The following is a 26,835-nucleotide window of genomic DNA, read 5'->3' as shown; positions in this document are numbered from 1 at the left end:
ATTTCTGGATTTATCTGCTCAGACATTATTTTTAAAATAATGTACACACACACTCCTCTTGCCCTGTATAATCATTTCTGGTGAGGAGATGGAGCATCATGGCCAGACTCCGAGACTCTGAGATGTCAGAAGACCAGCAGTGGGGAGGGACAGAATTTGGGGTTCAGAGAACAGAGAGGCATGGCCAGGGACTCTGAAGTGATGAGGTGGATGGAATGCGGGTGAGGGAGGAGACTGACCTGGAGAGGCCAGAGTGCCAGGCCTGGAGGGCCTCGGGACAGAGAGCAGGAGGGGGCCACTCCAGGAAGGACTGGAGGCAGGGAGGCTGGGGCAAGGCTCTAGGGGCAAAGATCAGGCCTCTATGAGGCCATGGGAATGGGGAGATGGTGGCAGGAGTGCAGCCCTGGGGAGCCGCAAGCTGTGAGAGGGGGCAAGGACAGTGCCTGGGGGTCCCACCCACTGATGGAGGGGGCTACCCCGAGGTGGCGGCCCGCAGGGAGGAGCGCTTCTGGGGGCCCCTGAGGTCCCACACGACACCGGCACATGCTGTGTCTGAGGGCCTGGGAGGGGCCCCAGAAGGGATGTTAAGGGCGCTCAGGAGAGGCATCTCTCCAGGGATCCCAGAAGCTCAAGGAGAAGAAAGTTTGGGGTCCCGAGGGCACCTCCCAGGCCCGCAGATGCGCAGGTCTAGGGGTGCCCCCCAGGCACACATTTTTCAAATAAGGAAACTGAGGCTGGGCACGGACACCCGCTGAGCGAGGGCTGGGATTTTTATGGCCCACTGGCTGTGTGGGAGCAGAGAGCAGGGAGGTGCCCAGCTGTCTGGGCTGGGGGGAGGCCTTCCTGGAGGCGGGAGCCCAGGGGCACAGCAGGACCCTCCTCAGGCAGAGCCGAGCCCAGCCTGGGGGCCACCCTCACCCCGGAGGCCCAGACTCACTGGAGGCTTGTCTGCGCCCCAGGGCAACCAGCATTCAGCTGCTGAGGTCTCTGGAGTCCAGGCTGCTCTGGGAGGGAGGGTGAGAGGGGCTGACGCAGCACAGCCCAGACAACCGCTGGAGCGCGTGCCCAGAGGCTGACCAGAGACCCGCCTGGCACAGTGTGAGACCTGGGGGGGAGGTCATCGGAGCAGCTTGCTGTGTGACCTTGGACAGGCTGCCCGCCCTCTCTGAGCCTCTGATTGCCCGTCTGGAACACAGAGCTGAGCCCCTGTGGGGTGGCATCACCAAGGTTACTGAGGGGAGGAGAAACCAGACTCAGATCAGACCCATCGGGTTCAAAGTTGCTTCCGGCTCTGTGATCCTGGTCTCGTCACTTTCCCTCTCAGCCTCAGTTTGCCCACCTGGAAAGTGGGTTCTCTAAAGCGTCTGACTCATCCCCGGGACAAAGGAGTCACACTTCAGAGGTGTGGAGTGCTGGGTCCCAGCATCTCCTGTGGGGGCTGAGGAGTCGGGGCCATCCTCCCGGCCCTGAGCCCCCCGGGCCTTGGCCCCTGGTTCTGGGGACTCAGCTGCACCAAACCCAGCCCACGTCTGCTCCCCAGCCGCCCCCAAACGGAGCAGGTGTTCCCAGCACTTAGAACAGTGCCTTACAGACATGAGGCGCTCAATAGAATTTTCTTAAATGAGTAAGGGAATGAATGAACCCTCTGAGCTGTGACTGGCTGTTTTGTCACAGGAGTGAGCCAGGCTCTAGGTGAGCACAGCATGCCACCTGCCTGGAACCTTCTGGTGCGCGACTGGCACTAATCCTCTGGACTCTGCCCCCAGCCACTCACATGACGTCCAGGACGTGCCCATCATCCCCCCATCCCCACCCTCGGAGAAGGGTGTCTCCTCCCCGGCCTCTCCCACAGTTGGAGGCGTGGGTAGCAGCTGGGAAAACCGGCTGGGTGCTGCCCCGCCCCTTGGGCGTGGAGGTAGGCACCTGGCGGGCTCCCCGGGTGGCAGACGCTGCCACTGCACATACCTGGTCCCCGTGCCGCCTGCTCCCTGCGCGTCTTCCCCTCCCCATCCTCCCCGCCTGCCATGGACAGGCTGCTCGAGAGCCGGGCCCACTGGGACAAGGACGAGGAAAACATCTCCGAAATCAGGTGAGGCCCAGGACATGAGCCAGGACCCCCCCTGGAGGAGGTGGCCTTGGGGGATGAGCCAGGGGCCTCTGCACGGGGCCTCCGGCCGCCGGCAGCCTCAGACCTGGCCGGGACCTGCTGGCGGGGCTGGCCTGGCTCGTCCACCCGGGGCTGCTGCCGCCTTTTGGAAGAGAATGGGTTGTGCTGAGTTACCGCCGGGGTGCCTGGGGAGTCCCTCTCCCCACTGGAGCTTCGGTTTTTCTGTCTGTCAGAGTGGTCTCCCCGGTACGGGACTGGAGAGGGCAGGGGGCTTGGCACGCAGTACTTGCTCAGAAACACGAGCGCCTCTTGTCACTGTTCCCTCCTGGACACCCAGAAGCCTTCAGATGAGGGTGCTTCCCCTTATGGGGCTCAGAATGTGCCACCTGCTCTGTTTGGGGGCGGCTGGGGAGCAGACGTGGGCTGGGTTCGGTGCAGCTGAGTCCCCAGAACCAGGGGCCAAGGCCCGGGGGGCTCAGGGCCGGGAGGATGGCCCCGACTCCTCAGCCCCCACAGGAGACGCTGGGACCCAGCACTCCACACCTCTGAAGTGTGACTCCTTTGTCCCGGGGATGAGTCAGACGCTTTAGAGAACCCGCTTTCCAGGTGGGCAAACTGAGGCTGAGAGAGAAAGTGACAAGACCAGGATTACACAGCCGGAAGCAACTTTGAACCCGATGGGTCTGATCCGAGTCTGGTTTCTCCTCCCCTCAGTAACCTTGGTGATGCCACCCCACAGGGGCTCAGCTCTGTGTTCCAGACGGGCAATCAGAGGCTCAGAGAGGGCGGGCAGCCTGTCCAAGGTCACACAGCAAGCTGCTCCGATGACCTCCCCCCAGGTCTCACACTGTGCCAGGCGGGTCTCTGGCCAGCCTCTGGGCACGCGCTCCAGCGGCCGTCTGGGCTGTGCTGCATCAGCCCCTCCTCACCCTCCCTCCCAGAGCAGCCTGGACTCCAGAGACCTCAGCAGCTGAATGCTGGTTGCCCTGGGGCGCAGACAAGCCTCCAGTGAGTCTGGGCCTCCGGGGTGAGGGTGGCCCCCAGGCTGGGCTCGGCTCTGCCTGAGGAGGGTCCTGCTGCGCCCCTGGGCTCCCGCCTCCAGGAAGGCCTCCCCCCAGACCAGGCAGCTGGGCACCTCCCTGCTCTCTGCTCCCACACAGCCAGTGGGCCATAAAATCCCAGCCCTCGCTCAGCAGGTGTCCGTGCCCAGCCTCAGTTTCCTCATCTGAAAAATGTGTGCCTGTGGCGCACCCCTAGACCTGCATGTCTGTGGGCCTGGGCAGTGCCCTCAGGACCCCAAACTTTCTTCTCCTTGAGCTTCTGGGATCCTTGGAGGGATGCCTCTCCCGAGGGTCCTTAACATCCCTTCTGGGGCCCCTCCCAGGCCCTCAGACACAGCATGTGCCGGTGTCGTGTGGGACCTCAGGGGCCCCCAGAAGCGCTCCTCCCTGCGGGCCGCCACCTCGGGGTAGCCCCCTCCATCAGTGGGTGGGACCCCCAGGCACTGTCCTTGCCCCCTCTCACAGCTTGCGGCTCCCCAGGGCTGCTCTCCTGCCGCCATCTCCCCATTCCCATGGCCTCACAGAGGCCTGATCTTTGTCCCTGGAGCCTTGCCCCGGCCTCCCTGCCTCCAGTCCTTCCTGGAGTGGCCCCCTCCTGCTCTCCGTCCCGAGGCCCTCCAGGCCTGGCACTCTGGCCTCTCCAGGTCAGTCTCCTCCCTCACCCGCATTCCATCCACCTCATCACTTCAGAGTCCCTGGCCACGCCTCTCTGTTCCCTGCCCCAGTGCCTTTGCACATCTGCAGAAATGCCAAAAGTCTGTTCTAATCTTCAAATCTACCCCTGGTCATCCCAGTTCAAGTACCTTCCATGACTCCCCAGGGCCTGTGGTGATGTTTCCAAAACCTTTTTAAGACACAGATTCCTTTGTCCAAGAGAAATCTTACTCCCAAGCAGAAATACATAATAGAGATCATGAGAGAGCTGTGGTTTAAAATGCGGTGTGAGGCTGGGGTCCCACTGCTGGCCCTGCTTCTTCTGTGGGGGCTCCTTTCGGCTATACACATCTCCACCCCACCTGGCTGCTTCCATACTCCCTCCAGCCTGGATCTCACACCTTTGGACCTTTGCACCTGAGGCCTCCTTTGTGGGCGATGACCTCTCTCCTTCCTCTGTCAGGTTCCTTCCCACACAATTTCTTGGCCACCGTAGGTAGGTCCCTCATCAGGCTTCTAGCTTTAAACCTGTCCCATGGCACCAGTACGGGGACAGATCATACAGGGATGGAGTGGGGAAGCTCTGCGCCGGCCTCAGCTGGGGGGCCCAGGACAGGTCTGAGAGTGAAGTTAAGGAATGAATGGAGGTGAGATTAGGCAAGCTTGGAGCTGGGGATTTCAGGATGAGTCAGGTTCAAAGACAGGTGAGGCAGGCAGGGCAGGGCACTCAGGGAGAGGAGAGAGGAAGGAAATGGGCAGCTGCCATGTGAGGGCATCGGGAGGCAGCCAGGAGCAGAGGGGACCGGCGGGACAGTGCCGGATCCCCATGGGGGGGCCATCTTCACGCAGCAGGGACATGCGTGGCTCTTCCTGTGCGGCGGCAGAAGCAATTCCCAGGATGCTGTCTGGTAGCCTGATTCCATTTTTTAAGTGCGCCCCAGACAAGAAAAGCTGAGCGAAATATTGTTTTGGGAATACGGGCATATGTGGGAAAGCTATCTTTAATAAAAACAAGTGACTGACGAGGGTTTAAGTAGGGGTTAGGGTTGTGGGGAGGGGGCCGATGGGACAAGGAGGAGCCCGGGATACCAGCAAGACACAGAACTTGGACTATTATAGGTCTCAGGGCTCGTTGTAAATTATGCTTTTATAAATGTTTTCCATGTAGCCTGGTATGTAGCCAATGTACTGAAAAAAGATGATAGGGCAAAATAAACATTTTAAGAGGAAAAAGTTAGAATCAGGAGGTAGGCAGGACACAGGCATGCTCAGTTTACAGGCAGTGGGGAGAAAAAGAGGAGACAAGCTCAGACCGTGCGAATCCCCACAGCATGGTTTTACCCACAGTGCTGAGCACCTTCCACGTAGTACCTCATTTAATCCTCACAACAACCGTCTGAGATTAACCCAGGTGAATGATGAACTATTTATTCTCTTCCCATTTATGATGGAGGCAACAGCGACCCAGAGAGGTTGAGTGACTTGCCCAAGCTCACACAGCTGCCCAGTGAGATGTAGCCAGGATTTGAACCGAGGCAGCCTGAGTCTTTCACAGCTTGGATGCGTTGGGCAGGTGTGAAAGGAGTTTGAGAATGAGCAAGATGTGGGAAGGAGGTCCTGCCCAGATGGGAGGCTTCTGGGCACCAGGTGCTCTGCTGCATATTCTGGAATATGCTGCACACTGGGCTGCACCAGGACCAGCCCTTCTGGAGGGGGTCAAGGCCAGGCATTTCGTCCCTGCAGTTGTCACTCCTCTCCTCGCACCGATCTTGGAGCGACGAGGCCCTGTCAGGCCCTTTCTGATCCTGTGCTATTTGTGTCTGAGGTCGCCTGCCCTGGTTTTACAATCCTGGCCCCTCATTCTTCGGGGATGGCGGAGCCGCTCAGAGGATTTTATGGCTACAGCCCTGCCAGTCACAGAGATGCTTTTTCCAAGGGGAGGGGGCCTGCTAACAAAAAGATTTTAAACAAAAACACAAATAATAAGACGTTGGCCTTCATCGCCTGGGTAGAATCTGGGCTGGCAGAGAGGAGTGGCTTCTGGGCCGCCACTAAGAAGTCAGGAGTCAGGACAAAAATTAGGAAGAGATGCTCCCCTCGCCCCCTCCTTCCTGTCCCCCTACCACCCCGCCGGTGCTGGGCTTGGGGAGTGAGGGGCGGGATGTGTCCCAGTGCTGCTTGCCCTCTTGGGACTGGGGATGTGGAAGTGGCATGCGTGCCTCGGGGTCCTGCCTAGGAGCCGGGAAGCGGGAACACCCAGTTTGCTGACGGAAAGCTCTCTGGAGGGAGCGTAGGAGCCGGGGACCATCAGTAGCATCGAATGCCAGGGCAAGGAGGGTCTTGAGAGCCTTAACCTGGGGGGAGGCCTGGATCAGAGGCCCCAGGAGAGCTGAGCCCAGGGACTTTGCCACTGCTAGCAAGAATGCCTGGGTCACGAGGCCCTGAGTTCAAGTCCTGCCCATGTTCCTCTCCAGCTGAGACCTGCTGGGGACACAGGGGAGCTCTCAGAGCTGCTCATCTGTGCAGTGGGCAGTGGGTGAAGCCTGGGCAAGGGCCAGACCCGCGGCTCTCTGCTGAGTCAGGTTCGCGTGATTTTCCTTCTTCCTTCCCTAATTCTCATGACCCCTCCTGAGCCAGGAACTCAGGTGCCAGGAAGGGTGGGGCAAAAGGCAGAGTAATGATTGCAAGCTTCTTGAGTGTTCACCGTGCAGGCACGAGGCCGTACTGAGGCTTTGTGTGGATTAGCTTCCTCAGCCCTCACACCGGCGGCCCTATGAGTAGCCAGTGTTATGATCCCCATTTCACAGATGGGAAAACCGATGCCCAGAGAAGCCTCAGACATCTGGGATTTGCTCTAGAGTCCTTGCTCTTAAGCCCCATGCTAGAGAAAGGGATCAGACACGGGACCCAAACTTCGGGAAGTGGCCATACTCTTCACGGAGGGGGACGTGTCACCTCAGATGGGATTAATGACTCTGTGGTCCGTCTGCCCCCCAGCCCAGTGCCATCCTGTAGACACAGCCTGTGAGCCCCCTAGACAAACATTTTCTAGTAGCCACGTGAAAACCAACAGTTAAAGAAACAGGTGAAATTAACTTTAACTATATATTTTGTATAACCTGATATACCCCAGATATATATAATTGATAGAAAAAAAATGATCAATGAGATCTTTCACATTGTTTCTTTTCATACCAAGCCTCTGAAATGAGTGGGCATTTTCTCGAATCAGACACTAACCTCCCATCAGGGAGACGGGATCCACATTCACATCTCATCACTGTTATAGCTGAAAAAGCTGATCCCCGGGGCCTGACTTGCTCCAAATCTGCATAAAAAGTTTTCCAGTAATTGCATTGAGTCTCAGCGTTTCTGCTGAAATTAACAATTAAAAAAAAATTAAAAGTTGAGTTTCCCTGTTACACCAGCCATGTTTCAAGGGCTCAGCAACCGCAGGTCACCCGCCATAGTGGACGGAGCAGAATGGAATGTCTCCACCTTCATAGAAAGTTCTGTTGGATGGGATGGCTCTCGGTGGTGGTGCCCCAAGGGCGGGCAGCCACAGAGTAGGAGCTTAATAAATGTTTGTTGGAAAGGAGAGAGAGAAAGGAAAGAGACAGAAAAGTTATGAAAAGCCTTCAGGCTAAAGGCACAGCACGTGCAGATATCAACAGTGTGATAGAGCGTGGAGTATGTAGGGAACAAGGAAAACTTGATGGTGGTAATGGACTGACTCTGGTTGTGCTGGCGTGGGGACCTTGGGGCAGTGCGACAGTGTGGGCCTTTGGGGGCACAATGAATCTGCTGGGCTTTGAGGGTGGGAGCCAGGGATGCAGTTAAATTCCAAAGAATTTAAGGAGAGTGATTAATTTCTTTAGCTAGATTTTTCTGTTATTATTATTATAAAAGTATTGCTTCAAGGTGACATAGCTCAACTGTTTTTTACAATAATTTACAAGTTTGTATAAATTTTAAATGTGCAAGAAAGAATGAGGAGGCGAATTTACCCCATCAGAACTTAAACTCTCCATAAAGTTACTATAATCCTAACAATCTGACCTCCACCCTATGACCCAACAGTTCCAATCCTAGTTCTTTGCCCGAGAGGAATGAGAACCTAGGTCTACACAAATATAAGGACGGTCACAGTGACTTTATGCATAAAACAGCCCAACCTGGAAACAGCTGTGAACAGGGCAATGGATAAACACACTGTGATTTATTCATATAGTGGAATTCCACTCAGTCATAAAAAGGAACAAACTCTTATACAAACACAGATAAATGTCAAGAACGTTATGCTGAGCAAAAGAAGCCAGTTGCCAGAGTACATTCTATAAGATGACAGTTCTAGAATGCCCAGCACCAGCTGCCTCAGTTTATGATGGGAAACCTCAGGACAGTGGGGGCGTCTGGGGGCAGGGGCAGGGCCAATTGGGAAGAGGCCCCAGGGCACTTTCTGGGAGGATGGACCCTTCTGTATCTTGATAGGCCTTTGGATTGCACAGGGATATGCATTTATCAAAATTCACTTAAGATTAGTATATTTCTTCAAAGGAAAGTAATTTTAAAAGGATGGAAGGAAGGAGTATCTGAGTGCCCCACTTTGACTTTTACGCATGTGCTTCTGTGAGCAAAGTCAGGTTGTGCCAAACTGGTAGTACTGGGATCCCCCGAGGCCGGCGTGGCAGTGTTGGGGGACACCATTACCGTTCCCTTAACAAACTCATATGAGAATAAACATACATAACTTGTTAAAAAACCCAGGTGATCAATAGAAATAGATAAAGGAGCCAAGAATTTCTTTTCCTAATAAGATTACCTCAAATGAAAAGGAAAATACACATGGGCCGTATTAAGGCAGTCCAGGAGACGTAACAAACATCCCCCTACCTCAGGGGCTTAACACAGTAGAAGTTCACTGTGGGCTCCCAGCTCAGCCCCAGGTGGGCTCTCTTGGTCCCCTGCTTTGGGGCTCAGGCTCTGCCACCTTCCACCTGTAACTCCCAAGTCCCCCAAGACATCTGTGGTCTCACCAGCCAAGGAGAAGGGGGCGAGCACGTGGCAGTCAGTGTTCACAATTCAGAACCCAGGATGTATAGAAAGGCATGAAGTGGAAAGTTCTAGTTCCTACAGCCATCCCAGACCTATCTGCCAGGTAACCACTTGTAACACTTGCCTACCAGGACATTTTCCTGTATGTGTGCATCTTGTCTTTACTTATTTATTTTAAACAGAATTAAGACACTACTTTATATCTGGCTCTGCCCCTTGCCTGTCCACTTTTTGTGAATGAATCTTGCCGAATTCATGCCACGTCCTTACCCCTCCAACCTTTTATTATGAAAATATCAAAACATATAAAAACATGGGAAGAACTGTCCAGTGAACACCCCATACCCGCCACCACTAAAATCGTATTAATCTTGTTGTGTCACGCCTCTGGGCACCCATCGGTCTTTCTCAGCTGTGGTGTATTTCCAGGTACGTCCTAGACATCAGAACATGTCATCTGAAACATTCCAGGCTGCATCCTTAAGCAGACTTTGGTATTTGTTTATGGGCTTTTCTTTTAATATATGATGTGTGCAGACAGTCTGCTGCACAAACTTGAAGTGCGTCGGTTTTGAGACGTACACGTGCAGCCCAAACCCCTTTCAGAAGGTAAACGCCTCCTCCAAATGGCTGGATTCCAGTATTTGCAGAGCCCTGTTTTATTTTTCCAGTTCTGTAGGTTTCGGGTCCTCTTAGAAATAATACTGTCATAAGCATCCTGGTGTATATTTCACTGGGCGCATCCTCAAGGGCACTTATCTCTTCCATACATTTCTGGGGGTCGTGTTCATTTGTGCAATCAGCAGATAGCCACGGAGTGGTTCTGGAGGTGGGATTTGGTAGAGGGAGACCCCATTCTAGCTCCCCTGGCTCCTGGGGACGTTAATAGAAGCTAAAGAAGTTAATAGACAAAGAAAATAGGTACTAAGGATTAAAAAGGCTGTGGAAGAAGCAAACAGGAGGCTGAGATGGGTACTAATGCACGTGGAGGCAGGGCCCTCCCCAAGAGGTTATGCCAATCACTCGCCCTCAGAGAGCAGGCCAGCAGTTGCTCTGCACCCGGGCCAAGGTGTGAGTCATTCACTGAGGTGGGGGTGCCCAGAGGAAATGGGGACGCCTGCCCGGCTGGGCTCCGAGCGGAATTTCAGGAGGTGACGAAGGACACTCCTGTCAGAGAGAACAGCCCAGGCACAGGCAGGCTGGCTGGACGCTGCACAGCGTGTTCTGGGACTGAGTTGCAGTGAGCCCAGCTCAGGCTGGGAAGTCTTGGCCACGCACCCCAGAGAAAGGCGAGCTGTCCACAGGCACTGCTGTGAGTCAGCCAGAGGGCGGCTGAGAAATTCATCCCGCGGCCCCACTGCGTTCTGGAAGGGCGGGGCCGCTGACAGGAGGCGCAGCAACAGCATGGGACCCCAGAATGCCCGCAGGCTCCCCCCTATCTCCTCTGGGGCCCCACCGGCACCTTCCCTGCCCTCCTTCAGGCCTCACCAGATGTCACCTGTTAGGAGGGCCCTCCCCTGACTCTACTGAGCAACCCTCCCCCAGGCCCTCTGTCCCCCATCTGCTTCATTTTGTCCTCCTGCCATCTGACGCGCTACATTTAAAACATTTTGTGTTAATTTTGTTGTTCATTCAAACCTGAACTGCAGTAGGGTTTTTTGTCACTTGCACTCACTGTTGTAGCCGCCAGTGCCTGGCACGTAGTAGGTGCTCGATAAATACTTGCGGGCTGAAAAAATGAACTTGCCCCATCTCAGGCAAAAAGGCCTAAAGCGCCCCAGGATGAGGAGCTCTCTTGGGAAGTCCACCTGGGAGGTCCCCGGGGAAGAAACCCCAGGTCCCCTTGCCACTGCTCATTCTTCTGAGACCAGAGAGGGCTTGAGAGTGACCTCATGTCACACAGCAAATTCAAGGCAGGCCTGTAACGGAGGCAAGATGCTTCTCTGTGCATCCCTTGGTAGCCAAGATGGACACTGGCCAACTGGATATTTTGTTATAATCATGGCTAATGGACAGTAAGCACTTATGGGAATGAGGCTCTTTTTAAAACATCATACAGCAAAACTGATTTGTGTATGCGAGGCAGTATGTAGTTTTGTGAATTTTAACACGTGAATAGATTTGTGTGACCATCTCCACAGTCAGAATACAGACCCGGTGCATCACTCCTGCATGGTCACACCTGCCGATCGCTACCTTCCCGCCCCCACCCCAGTCCTGTGACTATGATCTTGTCTCTGTCCATATAGTTTTGTCCTTTCGAACATGTTAATTTCATATGAGTTTCCTATTGCTGCTGCAAAAAGTGACCACAAACTGAGTGGCCTGAAGCACTTTAAATGTGTGCTTCTACACTTCGGGAGGCAAGAAGTCTGCAATCAGGGTCACAGGGATAAAATCAAAGTGTCTGCCAGGCTGCGTGCCTCCTGGAGGCTGGCGGGGAGAATCAGTTTCCTTCTGTGCCCTTCCCAACTTCTAGAGGCCGCCTGCCTTCCTTGGCTGGAGGCCCCTTCCTCCATCTTCAAAGCCAGCCAAGGAGCATCTTCCAAATCCCTCTCCTCTCCGACCGCTGCTCTCATTATTACATTTTCTCTCTGATTCTGACCCTCCTGCCTCCCTCTTATAAGGACCCGTTTGACTCTCCCACTGGGATCATCTCCCCATCTCGTGTCATGCACGTGCCACAGCTGCAAAATCCCTGTTACCATGTAAGGTGACATACCCCCAGGTTCCAGGACTGGGGTGTGGACACCTCTGGGGGCCCCGATTCAGCCCAGCATAGTCACATACATGGAATGACACCCGGGCCTGCTTTCACTCCGCACCACACCCCTGAGGCTACTCCGGTGGCTGCAGACCAGTGCTTGGATTCTTGTTGCCAAGGGCTCTGCGTGTGGATGTCCACAATTGATCCACTTGCCTGTTGAAGGACATCTGGGTTGTTCTCCATTTGGGGTGCTTATGAATAGCGCTGCTATAAATATCTGAGTACAGATGTTTGTATGGATGTAAGTTTTCATTTCTCTTGGGTGAATACGCAGGAAGGGGAGAGACTCTGTTTTAAAATCTGACTTATATTAAGGTATTTCATGGAGGTATGTTAATATACCACACATGATATAATACGACAATTAATAATATACCCCTAGGAGTGAAATAGTCCTGTGACCAAGGCGAGGGAGGTAGAAACAGGTTCTGGGAGTTACTTCAAGTCAACCCTGTGTTTTGTGACCACCCCCACCCCCCAACCTCCCACAGCCCCTGCTGGGAGTGAACGCGCCTGGGGAGAACTGTATCAAGGGGTGGGAGGCTCTACCCCATGGCCCAGGGTGGTTAGGGGTGCAAACTGTGAGACATACTACCCGGGTTCAAATCCCAGCTGTGTGCCCTCTGCAGCTGAGTGATATTAGCTAAGTGACTTTGCCTGTGCCTCCATTTCCTCACCTGTTACACGGGGATATTAATAACTGCCACCTCCCTGGGAATAAACGAATTGAGGCACATAACATAGTGAGGAGTGCTATGCCAGGGAGCTCTCTTAGCATTGTTTGTATTTCTTTAACAAATATTAATTGAGGGACTCCTCTGTGTATACCAGTGTTTGGGATACATTGGCAATCAAAACAGACCAAAAAAAATATCCCTGGTCGCATACAGCTTACATGCAAGTGGAGAAAAAGGCAATAAGCAATCAACATAATATGTAAACCATAAAAGCAGCTGGGAAGGTGACACATGCAAAGGGAAACAAGGTGCGGGAATGGGGTGGGCTCGATTGTAAGCAGCTGTCAGGGGGAGGCTTCGTTGACAAGTGATGATGCAGGGGCTGAGGGTGTAGTCACAGGTCTGAATGGAAGACAGCAAACAGCCTGTGCAAAGGCCCTGAGGCAGGTCTCAGCCTGAAATGTTGGAGGAGCAGCAGGGATCCATGTGGCTGGAGCTGGGTAAGTTAGGGGAGAGGGTGACAATGAGGCACAGGATCCAGGGCAGATCTTGCAGGGCCCTGTAGGCATGATGAGGACGGTCTTGAGTGAGGAGGGGGGGTTGTAGCAGAGGAGGACGGGAGACGATTCAGGCACTGACTGCATCCCTCCTGATGGTAGGGTGGGATGGAAGCAGGGACAGCAGTAGGGGGACAACTGCAAAGTCCAGGCGAGGGGCGACAGTGGCTTTTATTTCTTACCAAGTTCTCTCAAGGGAGGCTTTCCTCCCCTCATCCTCCAGAGAAGACTGAGGCCCAGAGAGATTAAGCCATGTAATTCAAGGTCACACAGCCAGCTGATGGCAGAGCCTGGGTTCAAATGCAATTCCGTCCAACTTCAGCTTGTCTTCCTTCCCCACTGTGTGGACTGGGCTGCCTCCGAAGGTGGCGACTGAGTTCCACCACTAGGGAATCTGAAGCAGGGATGGGTTTGTTTATTGCACACCTGTTGTGTGCCAGGCACTGGGGAGAAAACACTCAATGAATGAGAAAGATACAGTGTATCCTAGTGGCAGAGAGAGGGGTGGAGGCTCATTGGCAGGTATTTATTGGGGCCTCCTATGCAGACTGCTGTGTAAGCTTGGGGAAATATATTAACCTCTCTTGGCCTCCACTTCTGGCAGGAAGTGGTGCTCTCAGTGTCTCCTGCCTCGCACAGGGTTCTGGGAGAAGTTTGTGATAATGCATGTCCTTGGCATAAATTTCCATAAGCGTGGTTCCTCTGCCTCTCCTCCCTGGCTGGGGTCAGAGGGAAGTCAGACATGGTCGTCCAGGCCTGAGGCATAGGCAGGCCCAGGCCGTGTAGGGCTTTGAATTCCAGGCTGAGGGACTGCAGCCATTTGGGGGCTGGACAGGAGGGAGAGACAGGAGGCCACGAGCTGGGTTGAGAGTGCAGGGGGCTGAGGGGGTGACCTGAGCAGGGCAGTGGGGACAGAGAAGGAGGGCCAAGGCCTGGGGACTGTGGGGTGCGAAGCAAGAGGGCCGGTGACGTGGGCCATTCTCAGGGCGTTGCATCCTGAGTGCTCCCACGCAGCGCGTGCCAGGCCAGGCACCTTCCTGCAGGCTGACAGCCCCTGGCCATCTGCCCAGCCCGCTGGCCGCAGCCGGCCTGCCAGCCCTCCTCCTGCTGCTGGTCTCTCACCGACTCAATGGCCGTCTGCCTTCTCTGCTCCAGCTGAGTGAGTGAGAGCCACAGGCCAGGCCCTGGGTGTGAGGGGGGAACAAAATGGGCTGCTGGCCCAGGGAGAGGAAAAGTCACTCTGGGGCCAGATTCCATTTACAAGGTGGGGAGGGAAGGCATGCGGCACCTGTCTGAGGATTCACGGTGAGAGTCAGCCAAGCGGGAGTCTCCTCGGCCTCCTGGGCGTCCATGCTCAAGACAGGGAAGGGCTGGGGCTGGTATTCCTGGCAGAGGAACAGCAGATGCAAAAGCCTGGAGGTGCATCTGGGAGCTTTGACTAGAGTGTGGGTTCCGTGGGGAAGGAAGGGCTAGGACAGGGCTTCAGGGCTGAGGTTCAAATCCCAGCTCCGCTTGTATTCGCTGGGTGGCCTTGCCAGATTGCATCTGCTCCCTGAGCCACCACATTCTCATCTGGAGAGTTATGACAAGCAGCGGACCCCAGATCTCCCGCGTTCGTGCCTCTGATTATTGAACCTCGATGTTGAGTTACTTGCAGAGCAGCCGGCTGTCTGGGCTCCTAGGGCGCCTTGGTTTAAGGTTTGGACGCTGTTGGTCTGGAAAGAGGCCAGGCCTTGGGAGTCTCTGTAGGCCCTGCAGGGGATTCTAAAGTGCCCTGGGGTTAAGGGCCCCTGAGGCCGGTGAAAGATCAAGGCAAGTGTTCTCTGACGTTGCTTAGCTCTTTGCCTGGTAAGCCCATTGTTCATTCGGTGCACATTCACCGATTCACCCAGGTACTGGTTGAGCACCGACTGTGTCCCAGCACTGCTTCGGTCTCGGCCTCCTAGGGCAGGGCTAGGACCCTGGACTTAGAGATTGTAAGTGCTAGGGGGGCCGGGGGTACATCCTCAGGGACCCCTGAAGGGCACGGGATCTTCCCCTTGTTGGCATCTCCGTTTTCCTCTCCTGTAAACTGGGCAGGAAATTTCTCCCTCAAGGAGCTGGGGGTGGGATGACAGACTGAAATAAAGCTGAATGCTAATGGCAGCTGCAGTTTCCGGAGCGTTTATCAGGAGCCATACACTTAACATATATCATCCTTTTAATCCTCAGGTAGGATTACCGTTATCCTCATGTGACAGATGAGGAAATTGAGGCTCAAAGAGGTGAGATCCACCACCCTAGGTACAGAGAGCACGAAGGCCCAGGCACGTAGCTGTTGATCTGCCTGGTAACTGATGACCTCACAGCTCCCACCCACTGGGCTAAATCTGCCTGGTAACCAGTGACATCACTAATTCCACTGCCAATGCTCGACCTATGGGGTAACTGTAACTGAATAATGTCACTGAATGGTGATGATGTCACCATTACATGGTGCAGAGGCCTCACTGTGAGCCAAACACTGCTAAGCGGCCCCTCCTCTGGGCTCACGAACACCCAGTGTTTCCTCTATTACTGTGTATAATAACAGGACAATTTTAACCCAGACTGACTGAATGCAAACTATGAGCCAGGCTTTATTTTAATCGTTTTATGTCTATTGACACAATATATGCTCCCACTATCCCTATTTTTTAAAAATCTAGGAAGCATTTATGCACAGCTCTAAGCACTTTTTATATGCTCACAACAACCCTATGAGGTAGAGATTATTATTATCCCCATATTATGGATGAAAAAACGGAAGCACAGAGAGGTTGCATGACCTGCCTAAAGCCTCACAGCCGGTGGAATGAAGACCTCAAACCCACGTACTCGGGCTCCAGGGTTCATACCATTAACCACAACACCATGCTACTTCTCCTTTCCCCCCTTTTGCCATTGAGGAAATTGAGGCATGGAGAGATTAAGCCCTGGGCCTCAGCTTGGCTACAAAGTGCCAAAGCTAGACACTGAGCAGGCCGTGTCCAGCTCCAAGCCTGCACCACTCAGGTACCCAGGAGCTGGGCCTGCAAAGAAGCAAGGCCACTCCCACCCCTATAAGGTGACCAGGCCTCCCTCCCTGTCCCCTGGGGAACAGCTCCAAGCCAAAGACAGAGGGGGCCTTCACAAGCAGGCCACAGCCCAGATGCCAACTTCCCCCACTGCCCACCTCCCAGCCAGCCTCAGCAATCTGCCCTTCCTTGGGAAGCCCTCGCTGGCTTGGCTGAGACCCACCTGGCTCCACAGAGCCTGTCCACCACCCCAGGCAGAGTACCCAGTTCTCCAACTTTTGTCCTTTGGCTCCAAGCCTGCCTCCCCATCCCTCAAATCCCTGAAGCTGGTAGAGGCCTTCAGGAAAGACCCTGGAGTCCCCTGGGCAAGTCAGCCCTCAGTGGGCCTCAGTTGCCTCATCTGTCAACTGGGCAGACGAGGAAGAACTAACAGAAAAGACCTCTGCATGCCAGCTGGGTTTCCAACTTCACTGGGCCCAACACCTCACCTCCTTTTTATTAAAAACAGTCATTTTAGTGGAAAGAGTGGGGTTTTTTTCCCTTTAATGTTTTATTCATTCATTCATTGAATTAAAGTAAAATTCACATGAGTGCTGTCCAAAGAGGTTTGGTCTGTAGCTCAACAAGTTTTGCAAAGTGGGCACAGCGTATAACCAGCCCCATGTGCCCCCACCCCCAGGTGCCCATGCCCCCAGGGATGACCACCCTCTGCCTTCTGGCACCATCGCTCATTTCTTCCTGTGCTAGAACTTCCCACTACCAGGAACCTTAGGGCTCTTGTCTTCTGAATCCTTCCCTCACACATGATGTTTCTGACTTGAGTTCTACATGGTCAGGCCCCAACTGTCTTTGCTTAACAGAATATGTAACATCCTCTTCATAGCCTTAAATGAAATTTGCAACAATATAACTAACCTATTTATACACATACTTTTCTCCCCTTCAGTGTATTGTCCACATTGTACTATGAAGAGACACAAATGGAAGGTCACTCAATGCGGTGGCTAAGCCTGGGTGGATCCGAGGTTTGGGGGGCCTGAAGCTGACACCCTTCTGACTGGGTTCTCCTTAAGAAAAAGAATCAATACGTGTGACTGCAACCGTAGGTCGGGGGAATGTTTATTTAGAATGAGAAAAGAAATTACAGTAACTTGTTTGATTTTAGGAAGCGGACGAATATTCCAAACATTCCCAAAAAAACAGCACAGACTAGCTTCTGGCTTCACACACTTGAGGCCTGAGTCTCCCCCCCACCACATACTTTCCGTGCCAGGCCCCATCGCGGTCCGACTTGTGTCAGGGAGCCCTCTGCCTTCATGTCTTTAATTCCAGTAAGTACTCCTGGAAGTGACTCCCGCTCCCAGCCGGCTCCGGGTTAACGTAACTCCAAGCCAAGTAAAACGAATCCCCAATTCAACTTCACCTTAGCCAGGTTCCCCAAATTCCCGTCCCCCTCTCAGGCCACAGACAGGAGTCCCCAGGGGAGGCTGTGATGGAAAGAGCGGCTTAAATGGCTTGCTCTTAAAATATCTCACTTTGGAAAATTTTACTTCTGTACATATGGCTATGGGAGAACGTGGCGAAGCTCGTGGGAAAGTGGCTGGAGTGAGGGGCTTAGCTCCCTGGGGTTTTCGGGGCCATGTAGGAGGGGCGGGGTACTTGACTTCTCTGCTCAGTTTCCTCTTTCTGTGAACTGGGGTGGTGACTTGGCGTCTTCTTCGACTGTTGAGAGTAAATATAGGGAAAGTGCTTGGCCCCATTTTGCAGATGTCACGTGCTCCGTGTCCTGCTAGCTGTGTGGCTTTGGGCAAGTCACTCAACCTCTCTGTGCCATGCTTTCTTCATTCATAAACTGAGGATAGTAATCATGGTTACCTTATAGGATTGTGGTGGGGTTTTAGTAAACCAGCCACACCTTGCCGAGGAGGAATGAGGCTCAGAGAAAGTTCCCTGCCAGGGTTCCACTAGTGAGTGGGTACCCCTCACTGACCTCCTTGCTCGCCCTCCCTGCTGCCCTGAGAATCCTCGGCCACTTCCCACCGTGTGTCCTGGAGGCCTCAGCTAGAAAGCCGGCCCGCTGCAGGCTCTGGGACCTGGGAGGATGCTGGGATGCAGCCTCCCGGGGTGGGGGGACCTCTGTCCCCACCTCCTGCCCGGTTCTCATGGTATCTTCCCCCTGCAGCGAGAATGTGTCGGGCGAGTACTTCAGGTACAAGGGCATCCCCTTCCCAGTCGGCATCTACTCACCCGAGAGCATCAGCATCGCCGAGAACGCTGACGTGGAAGACGACGACATCTTCATCATCACCTACCCCAAGTCAGGTGCCTGCTGGGCTGGGCAAGGTGCCTGGGGAGCCGGGTGGGGACAGAGGATGGGAAGGGCACTGCAAGGAGGATGGGAGGAGGGCAGGGCTGAGGCCCGGGTCTGCTCAGAACGGGGGTGAGCTTGGCCTTTGCCCTGGCGGATCTGCTGCCAGGAGCACCTGTCCTGGCTCCAACGCCCACCCGCCCCACCTTTCCTGACCTCCCTGGCTAAAATAGCCTGTCCACTTTTCCTCATAGCATTTATCACTCCCAACCACTGTGCTGTATTTTTCTTTGTTGATTTGTGCTCCAGTTGCCCCACCAGAACATGAAGCTCAATGAGGGCAGATAGTTTAGCTGGTCTAGGTCACTGTTGTGTTCTTTGAGCCTAAAATAGTGCCTGGCACATAACAAGCATTCAATAAATATTCATGGAAAGAAGGAAGGACAGAGGGATGATCATTTTCTCCATTCCGTCTTTGAAATGTGACTTACTGATTGTCTGCCAGGTGTGGGGACACAGATGCGAACAAGAGAGACGCCTGTCAGTTGGGAGAAACAGGCTTCATTTAAAGGTGCAATCATTGGTGTGTCCCTACGATTAGGATTGGGATGTATCCCCAGGGAAAGGTGTGGACAGCACTGAATGTAGTTAACAAGAGAGAGCCTGACGGAAGAGGGCAGGCTTCCAGGGCAGAAGGTGTTCATGTGGAGACTGGGAAACTGCAGAGGGGTTTGAATGGGGAAGGGTGTCCCAGACAGCAGAACAGCCCGTGCAAAGGCCCTGAGGTAGGGGAGCTCTCTGAGTTTGAGGGTTCAAGAGAAGGTCGGCGAGGCTGGAGTAGAGGGCGCACTGGGAGGCTGGGGCACACAGGCCGATAAGGCCTCTCTCTGGAGCCAAGGTGATTTTATTCAAAGTCCTTCAGGGATGTTTCAGTGAGAGAAGGAATGGACTTAAACTTTTTCTTCTCTAAAATGATGGGTTGACTTTTCTTTTTCATGTTATTTTTGAAATTTTCCAAAACATAGTCACTCTTTTCAGCACAGAGTTCTCTGAAGCATTTTGGGGGCGGGGGGCGGTAACAGTTTTGAGGTATTATACGTCTTAGAGCATACAATTCCCCCATTTAAAAATGTGCAATTCTACAGCTGTGGGATATTCACCGAGCTGTATAACTATCACATGGACAGTTTTCATGGACCCAAAAGAAACTCTGCACCCATTGGCCGCCGCCTCCGCCCCACATCCCCACCCCCCAGTCTTAGGCAACCATTTAACTGCTTTCTGACTACAGATTTGCCTCTTCCGGGCATTTCATATAAATGGGATCCTACCATACACGGTCTTTTGTGTCAGGCTTTTTTCACTGAACATGTTTTCGAGGTTCATCCATCTTGGAGCCCGTGTCAGGGCTTCATTCCTTTTTTATGGCTGAGTAGCATTCCGGGGCACGGGCAGAGCATCTTTTGCTTATTTGCCTATCAGTTGATGATTGTTTCCGCTCCTTGAGTATTATGACTAACACTTCTAGAACATTGGCATACATGCCTTTCTCTCAGAGTTTTGACAGACATATAGAATCCTAGAACCAGCACCAGAGTCACGATATAGAATGCTCCCACCGTCCCCCCAATCCCTTCACACGGGTCATTGTCAGCCCTGCCTCCCTGCCAGCCCCTCACCACCATTCCTCTGTTGGCGGCCCCTACTGGGGCAAACGCTTGGCTTTTTTCCAGAAAGGCGTATGAATGGACCCGCGCCACGTGTAGCTTTTGAGTCTGACTTCTTTCACTCAGCCTGATGCATGTTAGGTTCACTTAAGCTGCATTTTTTACTGCTGAGGAGTACTCCACTCTAGATGGAGCGCAGCTGGCTTAACCGTGCATCTGTTGAAAGGCATTTGGGATGTTCCCAGTTTGGGGTAAGTATGACCACAGCTGCTGCGAAGCTTTGTGTGCATGTCTATGCATGGAAATACGTTTTCGTTTTTCTTGGGTAAGTGCTTAGAAGCGGGAGGGCTGAGCCTGTGGGAAGGACGTGTGCTTAATTTTATAAGAAAACTACCAAACTGTTTTCCAAAGTGGCTTTACCATTCTGTGTTCTCACCAGCTACATAGGTGAGGTCCAGTTGTTGCTTGTCATCACTTGGTATTGTCAGGTGTGGGGTTTTTTTAAGCCACTTTTTTTTTTTAAAGCCATACTGGCATCTCACTGTGGTTTTAACTTGCATAACTTGCATTTTCTTAATGGCCAATGATGTTGAGAATCTCTTCCTGGGCTCGTTAGTTATTGTGTATCTTCTCTGGTGAAGGGTTCAAATCTCCTCCCCCCTTTTTAGTTGAGTTGTTTTGTTTTCTTTTTATTGAGCTTTGAGAGTTGTTTGTATAATCTGATTACAAACCCTCCATCAGATATGCTTTTTGCAGATATTTCTTCCCAGTCTGTAGCTAATTTTTCCATTCCCTTATCAGTGTCTTCAGAGCACAAGTTATTAATTCTCATGACATCCAGTTTATCAATTTGTTCTTTAATGCGTCAGACTTTTGATGTCACAACTAAGAAATCTTTGCCTAACCCACAGTCATTAAGTCTTCTTTTATGTTTTCTTCAAGAAGTTTTACAGTTTTAGATTTTTCCCTTAAAACTCTGACCCATTTCAAAGATAATTTTTATATATGGTATGAAGTTCAATTACTCTAGCTTCTTTTTAGAACTTAAAATGCATTAATTTCTTTCTTAAAAAGTAATGCAGTGATAATTCAAAATTTAAGTGGTACAAAGGTTTGCTCTGAAGGATCTTCCTCTTCCTGTGGTCACCATTAGCCCCTGTGTATCCCTCCAGAATTTGCATGTACAAACAGAAATGTACATCAGTATATTTTTATTTTTTTCCCACCAAAGTTAACACGCTCCACACACCATTCTGCATGACGGTTTTGCTTGCTTTTTCCTTGTATTTTAACATCATCCCATCTTAGAACTGTAGATAAAGAGCTTCCTTGTTTTCTTTTTGACAGTTTCAAGTATTCTATAACATTGGATGTACAAAAGTTCTTGTTTAAAGTTCCTTACTGATCAGTATTTACTAACTTCTAATCTTCTGCCTCTGTGTACAATGTAAACTTTATACACATTGCCACATCTCAGACATCTAATCATTTGTACACATATGCATTTATCTGTAGAATAAACTCTGAGATATGGAATTGTTTGGCCAAAGGTCTGTGCGTATGTGATTTTGAAGGATATGCCCAAATTTCCCTCCCTCAGGGTTGGAGAACTCTGTTTCCCAAACACCAGGCTTTTTGTTTGAAACATTTGGAAATGGATGGTTGTTGATGGGCGCACAACATTGTGAATGTCCTTAATGCCACAGAACTGCACACTTAACGAGGGTTAAATTAATAAATTTCATAGTATGTATATTTTACCACACACCCTCAAAAAAGAACTAGGAACTAGTAACAGGATTAAATAACCAAGTTAAGTATTGGAACCATAGCAGGACAGGAAACGCTGATCCAGGGAGCAGCCACCCCCTCCCCCCAGGCTGAGCAGAGCACGCAGGGAAGTTGGCTTGGGGTTGGGGGTCAGGGAGTGTCACTGGGTGTCCATTGCACAGCTGGTCATTGCCCATCATGAATGATGGATGTCATAAATGATGTCATAAATGACAACAGCTGAGACAGACACAGGAGACCCGGGAAGAGAACCCCAACTTCCTGCAGGGCTCCTCAAGCGCCCTCTATTGACAGAGCTTAACATTGAGCCAACTGACATAGGAGAAATGTTTTGCAGGGTCCTGCTCCAGCATCACAAAACAGGCAAGAAAGGGTGGATTTGGAGCTTAGAGGCCATACCCTGAGAACTGGCCCAGGGTGGTTGTTAGGACCCAAGGCAATGTAATACTAATAATAGGTGATTGTTAACATTATTATTATTATTATTATTATTATTATTATTTCTCATCTGACTTGACTGTAGTCCCCTGGAATCTGGACCTGTGAATGGGATCATTGATGATGTCCCTTCCAGTACATGACATTTGTGGCTTGCCACAGAAATCAAGGGGTGACTCCCAAGAAGGAGCAGTAAAAGGAGCTAAGATTTTAAGTCTGGACACCTGGGGTCAAGTCCAGCTTCCTCTATGCTCTAAGGGAATGCTCCTGCCCTAATACATAAGCCTCAGAATCTCAGAAGCTGAACCCAGTGGAAGTTTATTTCTCATCCCTGTACACTCCAGTCAGAGCAGGATGGGTGGAGGAACATGGGGGGAATCCATGCAGTCTCAGGCAACCCAGGTCCTCCCATCTTACTGCTCTGACACCCCCAGGAGCTCCAGTTTCCACTAGTGTCTCTGCCTCCAGCCAGCAGAGAGGAGGGTGAGGGCGTGGGGTCACATGGGAGGTATTTCCCGGCCATGCCTGGGAATGGCTGCCACCTGCACTTATGTGGCTGGAACTCAGTCACATGGCCTCACGTGGGGCTCTGGGGGAGGCTAGAAAAGTGGAGTCTCATCCTAGTCCTGGTAGGAAAATGAAATGCGGTTGGGTGGTCTGTCTCTGCCACGTGCCACTGCCTGGTTTTGCTGTCTTGGCCAGCGACTTTGTTTCTTTGAGCCTCAGTTGCCTGCTTAGAAAATAAAGATCACCCACCCTGCCTTCTCTGCTGGTTGTGAAGGAGCCGTGCAAAAAGTATGTGGCAAATCATACAATAAATGTAGCCATTATGAATCTGATTCTGTCCCCCTCCTCACCCCTCCCTACCTCTGATTCATTATCCCGGTATCTTCTTGCAGGCACCAACTGGATGATCGAGATCCTCAGCTTGATCCTAAGGGACGGGGACCCCTCCTGGACCCGCTCAGTGCCCATCTGGAGGCGGGCGCCCTGGTGTGAGACCATCTTGAGCGCCTTCAGCCTCTCAGACCTGTCCAGCCCCCGCCTCATGAGTTCCCACCTCCCCATCCAGCTCTTCACCAAGGCTTTCTTCAACTCCAAGGCCAAGGTGCCAGGAGGGTGGGGTGTGCATGAGGGCAGGTGATAACTGATGAATACAGCACAGATTTACTGAGCACCTACTATGTGCCTGGCCCTGATGTGGAACAATAGTAAATAAAATACCCAGAAATGCCTGCCCTGGGGGCTCACATTTTAAAGGGGAACAGGCCGAGAGTAGACAGAATAAATAAGAAAAGTATTGCGTCCAAGGTGATAAATCCAAATCAGGAAGAAGGAGAGGGTGGGGGCTGCAGTTATAACTAGGGTGGTCAAGGGAGGCCCCAGTGAGAAGATGCTGCTTGAGTAAAGACCTGGGAGGTGAAGGAAGGAGCTATGGGGGGGTGGGGGTGGGAAGCAAGAACAGTCCAGGCAGAGGGACAGGCAGGTGCAAAGGCCCTGGGGCAGGTGTGGTGCATCTGAGGACCAGCAAGGAGGCTTGTGTGTCTGGAGCCAAGTGAGCGAGGGGCAGAGATGTGGGGATGAGGTCAGGGAGGTGACAGCCATTCTTGAACTCAGCCAGATGGGAGCCAGGGCAGGGCTCTGAGCAGGGACAGGGCCCGACTTAGGTTCTCTCAGGTGCCCTCTGGCTGCAAAGTGGGGAACAGACTGTCGGGGTGACGGCAGGTAGTCCAGGTGGGAGGTGAGTCCCGGGGGGGCCCAGGGTGGTGGCTGTGGAGGTGCAGAAAAAGGGGTGGGTTTGCAGTTTATTTTGAAGGTGGGACCGGGAGGATTTGCTGACAGACTGGATGTGGGTGTGAGAGAAACCAGTGAGTCAAGGGGGCCTCCTGGATGTTTGGCTTAAGCAACCGGGAGGAAGGTCCACCATCGCCTGAGGAGAGGACGGGAGGGGAGGGCCAGGGGGAGGAGGTGTCTCCGGTGTGGCCCATGGACTTCAGCTGGAGGCTGCCACTGGGCTATGGGATAAACGAACCTGCGTTTGGCAGGAGATCTGGGCTGGACGCTTACATTTGCAATGTGTTGATATATACACAGGGAGAGGACCAGAGGGACTAAAGCAGGAGACTGGTGGGATCACAGCAAGTGAGTGTAGACAGATGGGGACTGCTGGGAGGTCCCATGGCTACCTTCCGGCTCAGTGATCTGGAGGCCTCACAGAACTCACAGAGCTGCTGAGCTCATGGTTACGGTTTATGTCAGCAAAAGGAAAGAGATTAAAGTCAGCAAAGGGAAGAGGCGCGTGGGGCGGCGTCCAGGAAAGACCAAAAGCCAGCTTCTAGGATAACGCTTAATCCTCCCCGACAATAGCGTGTGACGTCACACACAGAGTGTCGCCCACCCGGGAGGCTCACCTGAACCTCAGCGTCAAGGAGTGGGCCACACAGACGTGGCTGACCCGCTGTGTGGCGGACCTTAGTCTTGGGGAAGGAGACAGTTGTCAGGAGAGGACAGCAAAGGAAAGGGGGGTTTTGCTGAATGGGGCTGAAGTGGGGTTGGTGTGGAACATGAATCTGGAAGCAGATTAGAGCCAGGGAATCGGGGCTGGGACCAACTCTATCCTGGGGTGCTGGAGAGCAATGGAAGGCAGAAAGACCTGGAGTAGAAAGACCCTCTGGGATTGTCTAGAGGTTAGGAGGCTGGTGAGGAGGGCGAGGGTCCAGGCAGGAAAGGATGAGGCTGGGGCCTTGGCTATAGGAATAGGAAGCAGGCGTGGCTTCTCTTCTCTGCTGTCAGCACCATTCACCCTGATCTCCCCCATCCTGAACCCCATGCCTTCCTTCTCCACTCTTCATTCCCTGAAGCCAAACTGTCCTTCCACCCTGCCCAGAAGCATTCCCTCCCTCCTCCTCGGATGTGGTTGGAGGGAGCTCTCCACATCCTCTGGAATGAGGTGAACTGATCTGAGTTACTGTTAGCTGGGAAGTCCCTTGAGAAGTCTACCCTGAGTCCTTCCTGCTGCAGGGTCAGAAGAGAAGGGGCTCAAGGACACAGCCTCGGGGGCTGGGGTCCTGTCCATGTCTGACACCTTCTCCCCAACATCCACACACAGGTGATCTACATGAGCCGGGACCCCCGGGACGTGGTAGTCTCTCTCTATCATTACTCCAAGATTGCTGGGCAGTTGAAGGACCCTGGCACACCTGACCAGTTTCTGCAGAACTTCCTCCAGGGCGAAGGTGAGAACTGGGGCAAAGTGAGGTGGGGGAGCCCCCAATGGACCCAGATAGGAAGAGGGACAGAGGGACGTGGGAGCCAAATGTGGGGGGCTTGGGGGAAAGGACTCAGCTCAGAGGGACCAGGCCTGTGGCCAGGTGGGGCTCGTTAGGCCACTCTGAGCCCCAGAGGAGATGACTTTGAGTCGTGCCTCACCCCGCCTGCCCCTCCACCCGCAGTGCAGTTCGGCTCCTGGTTCGACCATATTAAGGGCTGGATTCGGATGCAGGGCAAAGAGAACTTCCTGTTTATCACCTACGAGGAGCTGCAGCAGGTGATTCCCCCTCAACCTCGGCCCAGCGTCCCCCAACTCCTCCCCTCCGCACACTGCTTCCCTCCCAGTAAGGCCTGGCCCGCTGCACAGCACACCAGGTACCGGGGATGTGTGGTTAACTGAACAGAGTCCCTGAGCCTGTGAGCAGGGGACAGATCATGGACAAGTAAATAAAACAGATCGAAACTGGTGAGAAGAGTTAAAAGGAAAAGGTGAGCAGGACAGGAGGATAAAGAACGTGTGTGGGTGCCATGTTAACAGGGTGGTCAGGGGAGGCCTCCAGGAGAAGGCAACCCTTAAGATCTGAAGGAGCAGAGGGAGCCTTGGAGGTGTTAGAAACCTTCCCAGGCAGAGGGAGCAGCCGGTGCAAAGGCCCTGAGGTGAGAGGGTGCATGATGTGTTCTAGGGAGAGCAAAGAGGCCGGCGCGGCCAGAGCCAGCGGAGTGGGGGTGGGTGGGGGAGACAAGGCCAGAGAGGCCACAGGGGCCACAGCAGGGACTCTGGCTTTTCTCTGAGTAGGGGGGAGCCATTCCATGAACCAAACGTGAGCCACACTGAGCAATGGAGGTGATAGGATAAAGGTCGTGAGAAACCATGGCCCATGGGAAGGGAGCTTCAGTGACGGTTATGACCTGAAAGGCAGAGGAAAGCAGTGCAAGGAAGCAGTCTTTGAGTTGGACTGGGATCCCGCCTGGACCCCATCAAACGTCCCTGGGGCAGGCACCTGGGAGAGAGATGCTGTCAGGCTCGGGCAATCAGGGAGGGCGCCCTGGAAGAAAGGGCCATGTGCAATTCCTACAGCTTTGCCCAGCTTTTAAGAAAGATGCTGGGCTTGTAGGTGGAACAGTCCACAGTGAACGTGCCCAACCATTCTAGCTTTTTAACAAAGCTCTGTTCCCAGCGGCTGGGAGCTAGATATGCCTTTTCACCAGAGTTCTCAACATGTTCTCCTCTCGTGTGTGCAGTTCATGTATTCTCCTTACTGTCTGTACTTTTTGCAGTGGAAAGAGCCTGGATTTTTGTGCCCCAGAAAGCAGTTAAAATCCTCTTAAAATTCTCAGAGCCTCAGAAGTCTCATACTTAAAATGGGTAAAAATATGTCAGCTCAGGGAGTTGTGAGGACCACGATGCCTGGCCCTGGCACATTGTAACCATCTGAAAAGGTGCCCCA

General features: G+C 52.9%; 1 protein-coding gene across 1 annotated transcript in view; it reads left to right on the top strand.

The window, feature by feature from the left end:
* The first annotated feature begins 1,923 nt into the window (after positions 1-1,923).
* Positions 1,924-26,835, top strand: part of SULT2B1 (sulfotransferase family 2B member 1) — a 28,292-nt gene continuing 3,380 nt past the window's right edge. Inside the window, exons 1-5 of the mRNA XM_036885486.2 lie at positions 1,924-2,089; positions 18,096-18,235; positions 23,017-23,225; positions 25,227-25,353; positions 25,570-25,664. Of these exons, the coding sequence (XP_036741381.1) occupies positions 2,025-2,089; positions 18,096-18,235; positions 23,017-23,225; positions 25,227-25,353; positions 25,570-25,664 (636 nt within the window). The 5' untranslated portion in view covers positions 1,924-2,024. The remainder of the gene's footprint in view (positions 2,090-18,095; positions 18,236-23,016; positions 23,226-25,226; positions 25,354-25,569; positions 25,665-26,835) is intronic.

This window comes from Manis pentadactyla, chromosome 15 (assembly GCF_030020395.1).
Source record: "Manis pentadactyla isolate mManPen7 chromosome 15, mManPen7.hap1, whole genome shotgun sequence".
Lineage (NCBI taxonomy): Eukaryota > Metazoa > Chordata > Mammalia > Pholidota > Manidae > Manis > Manis pentadactyla.
The sequence above is the reverse complement of the archived record's forward strand: the minus strand, read 5'-3'. Positions and strand labels throughout refer to the sequence as shown.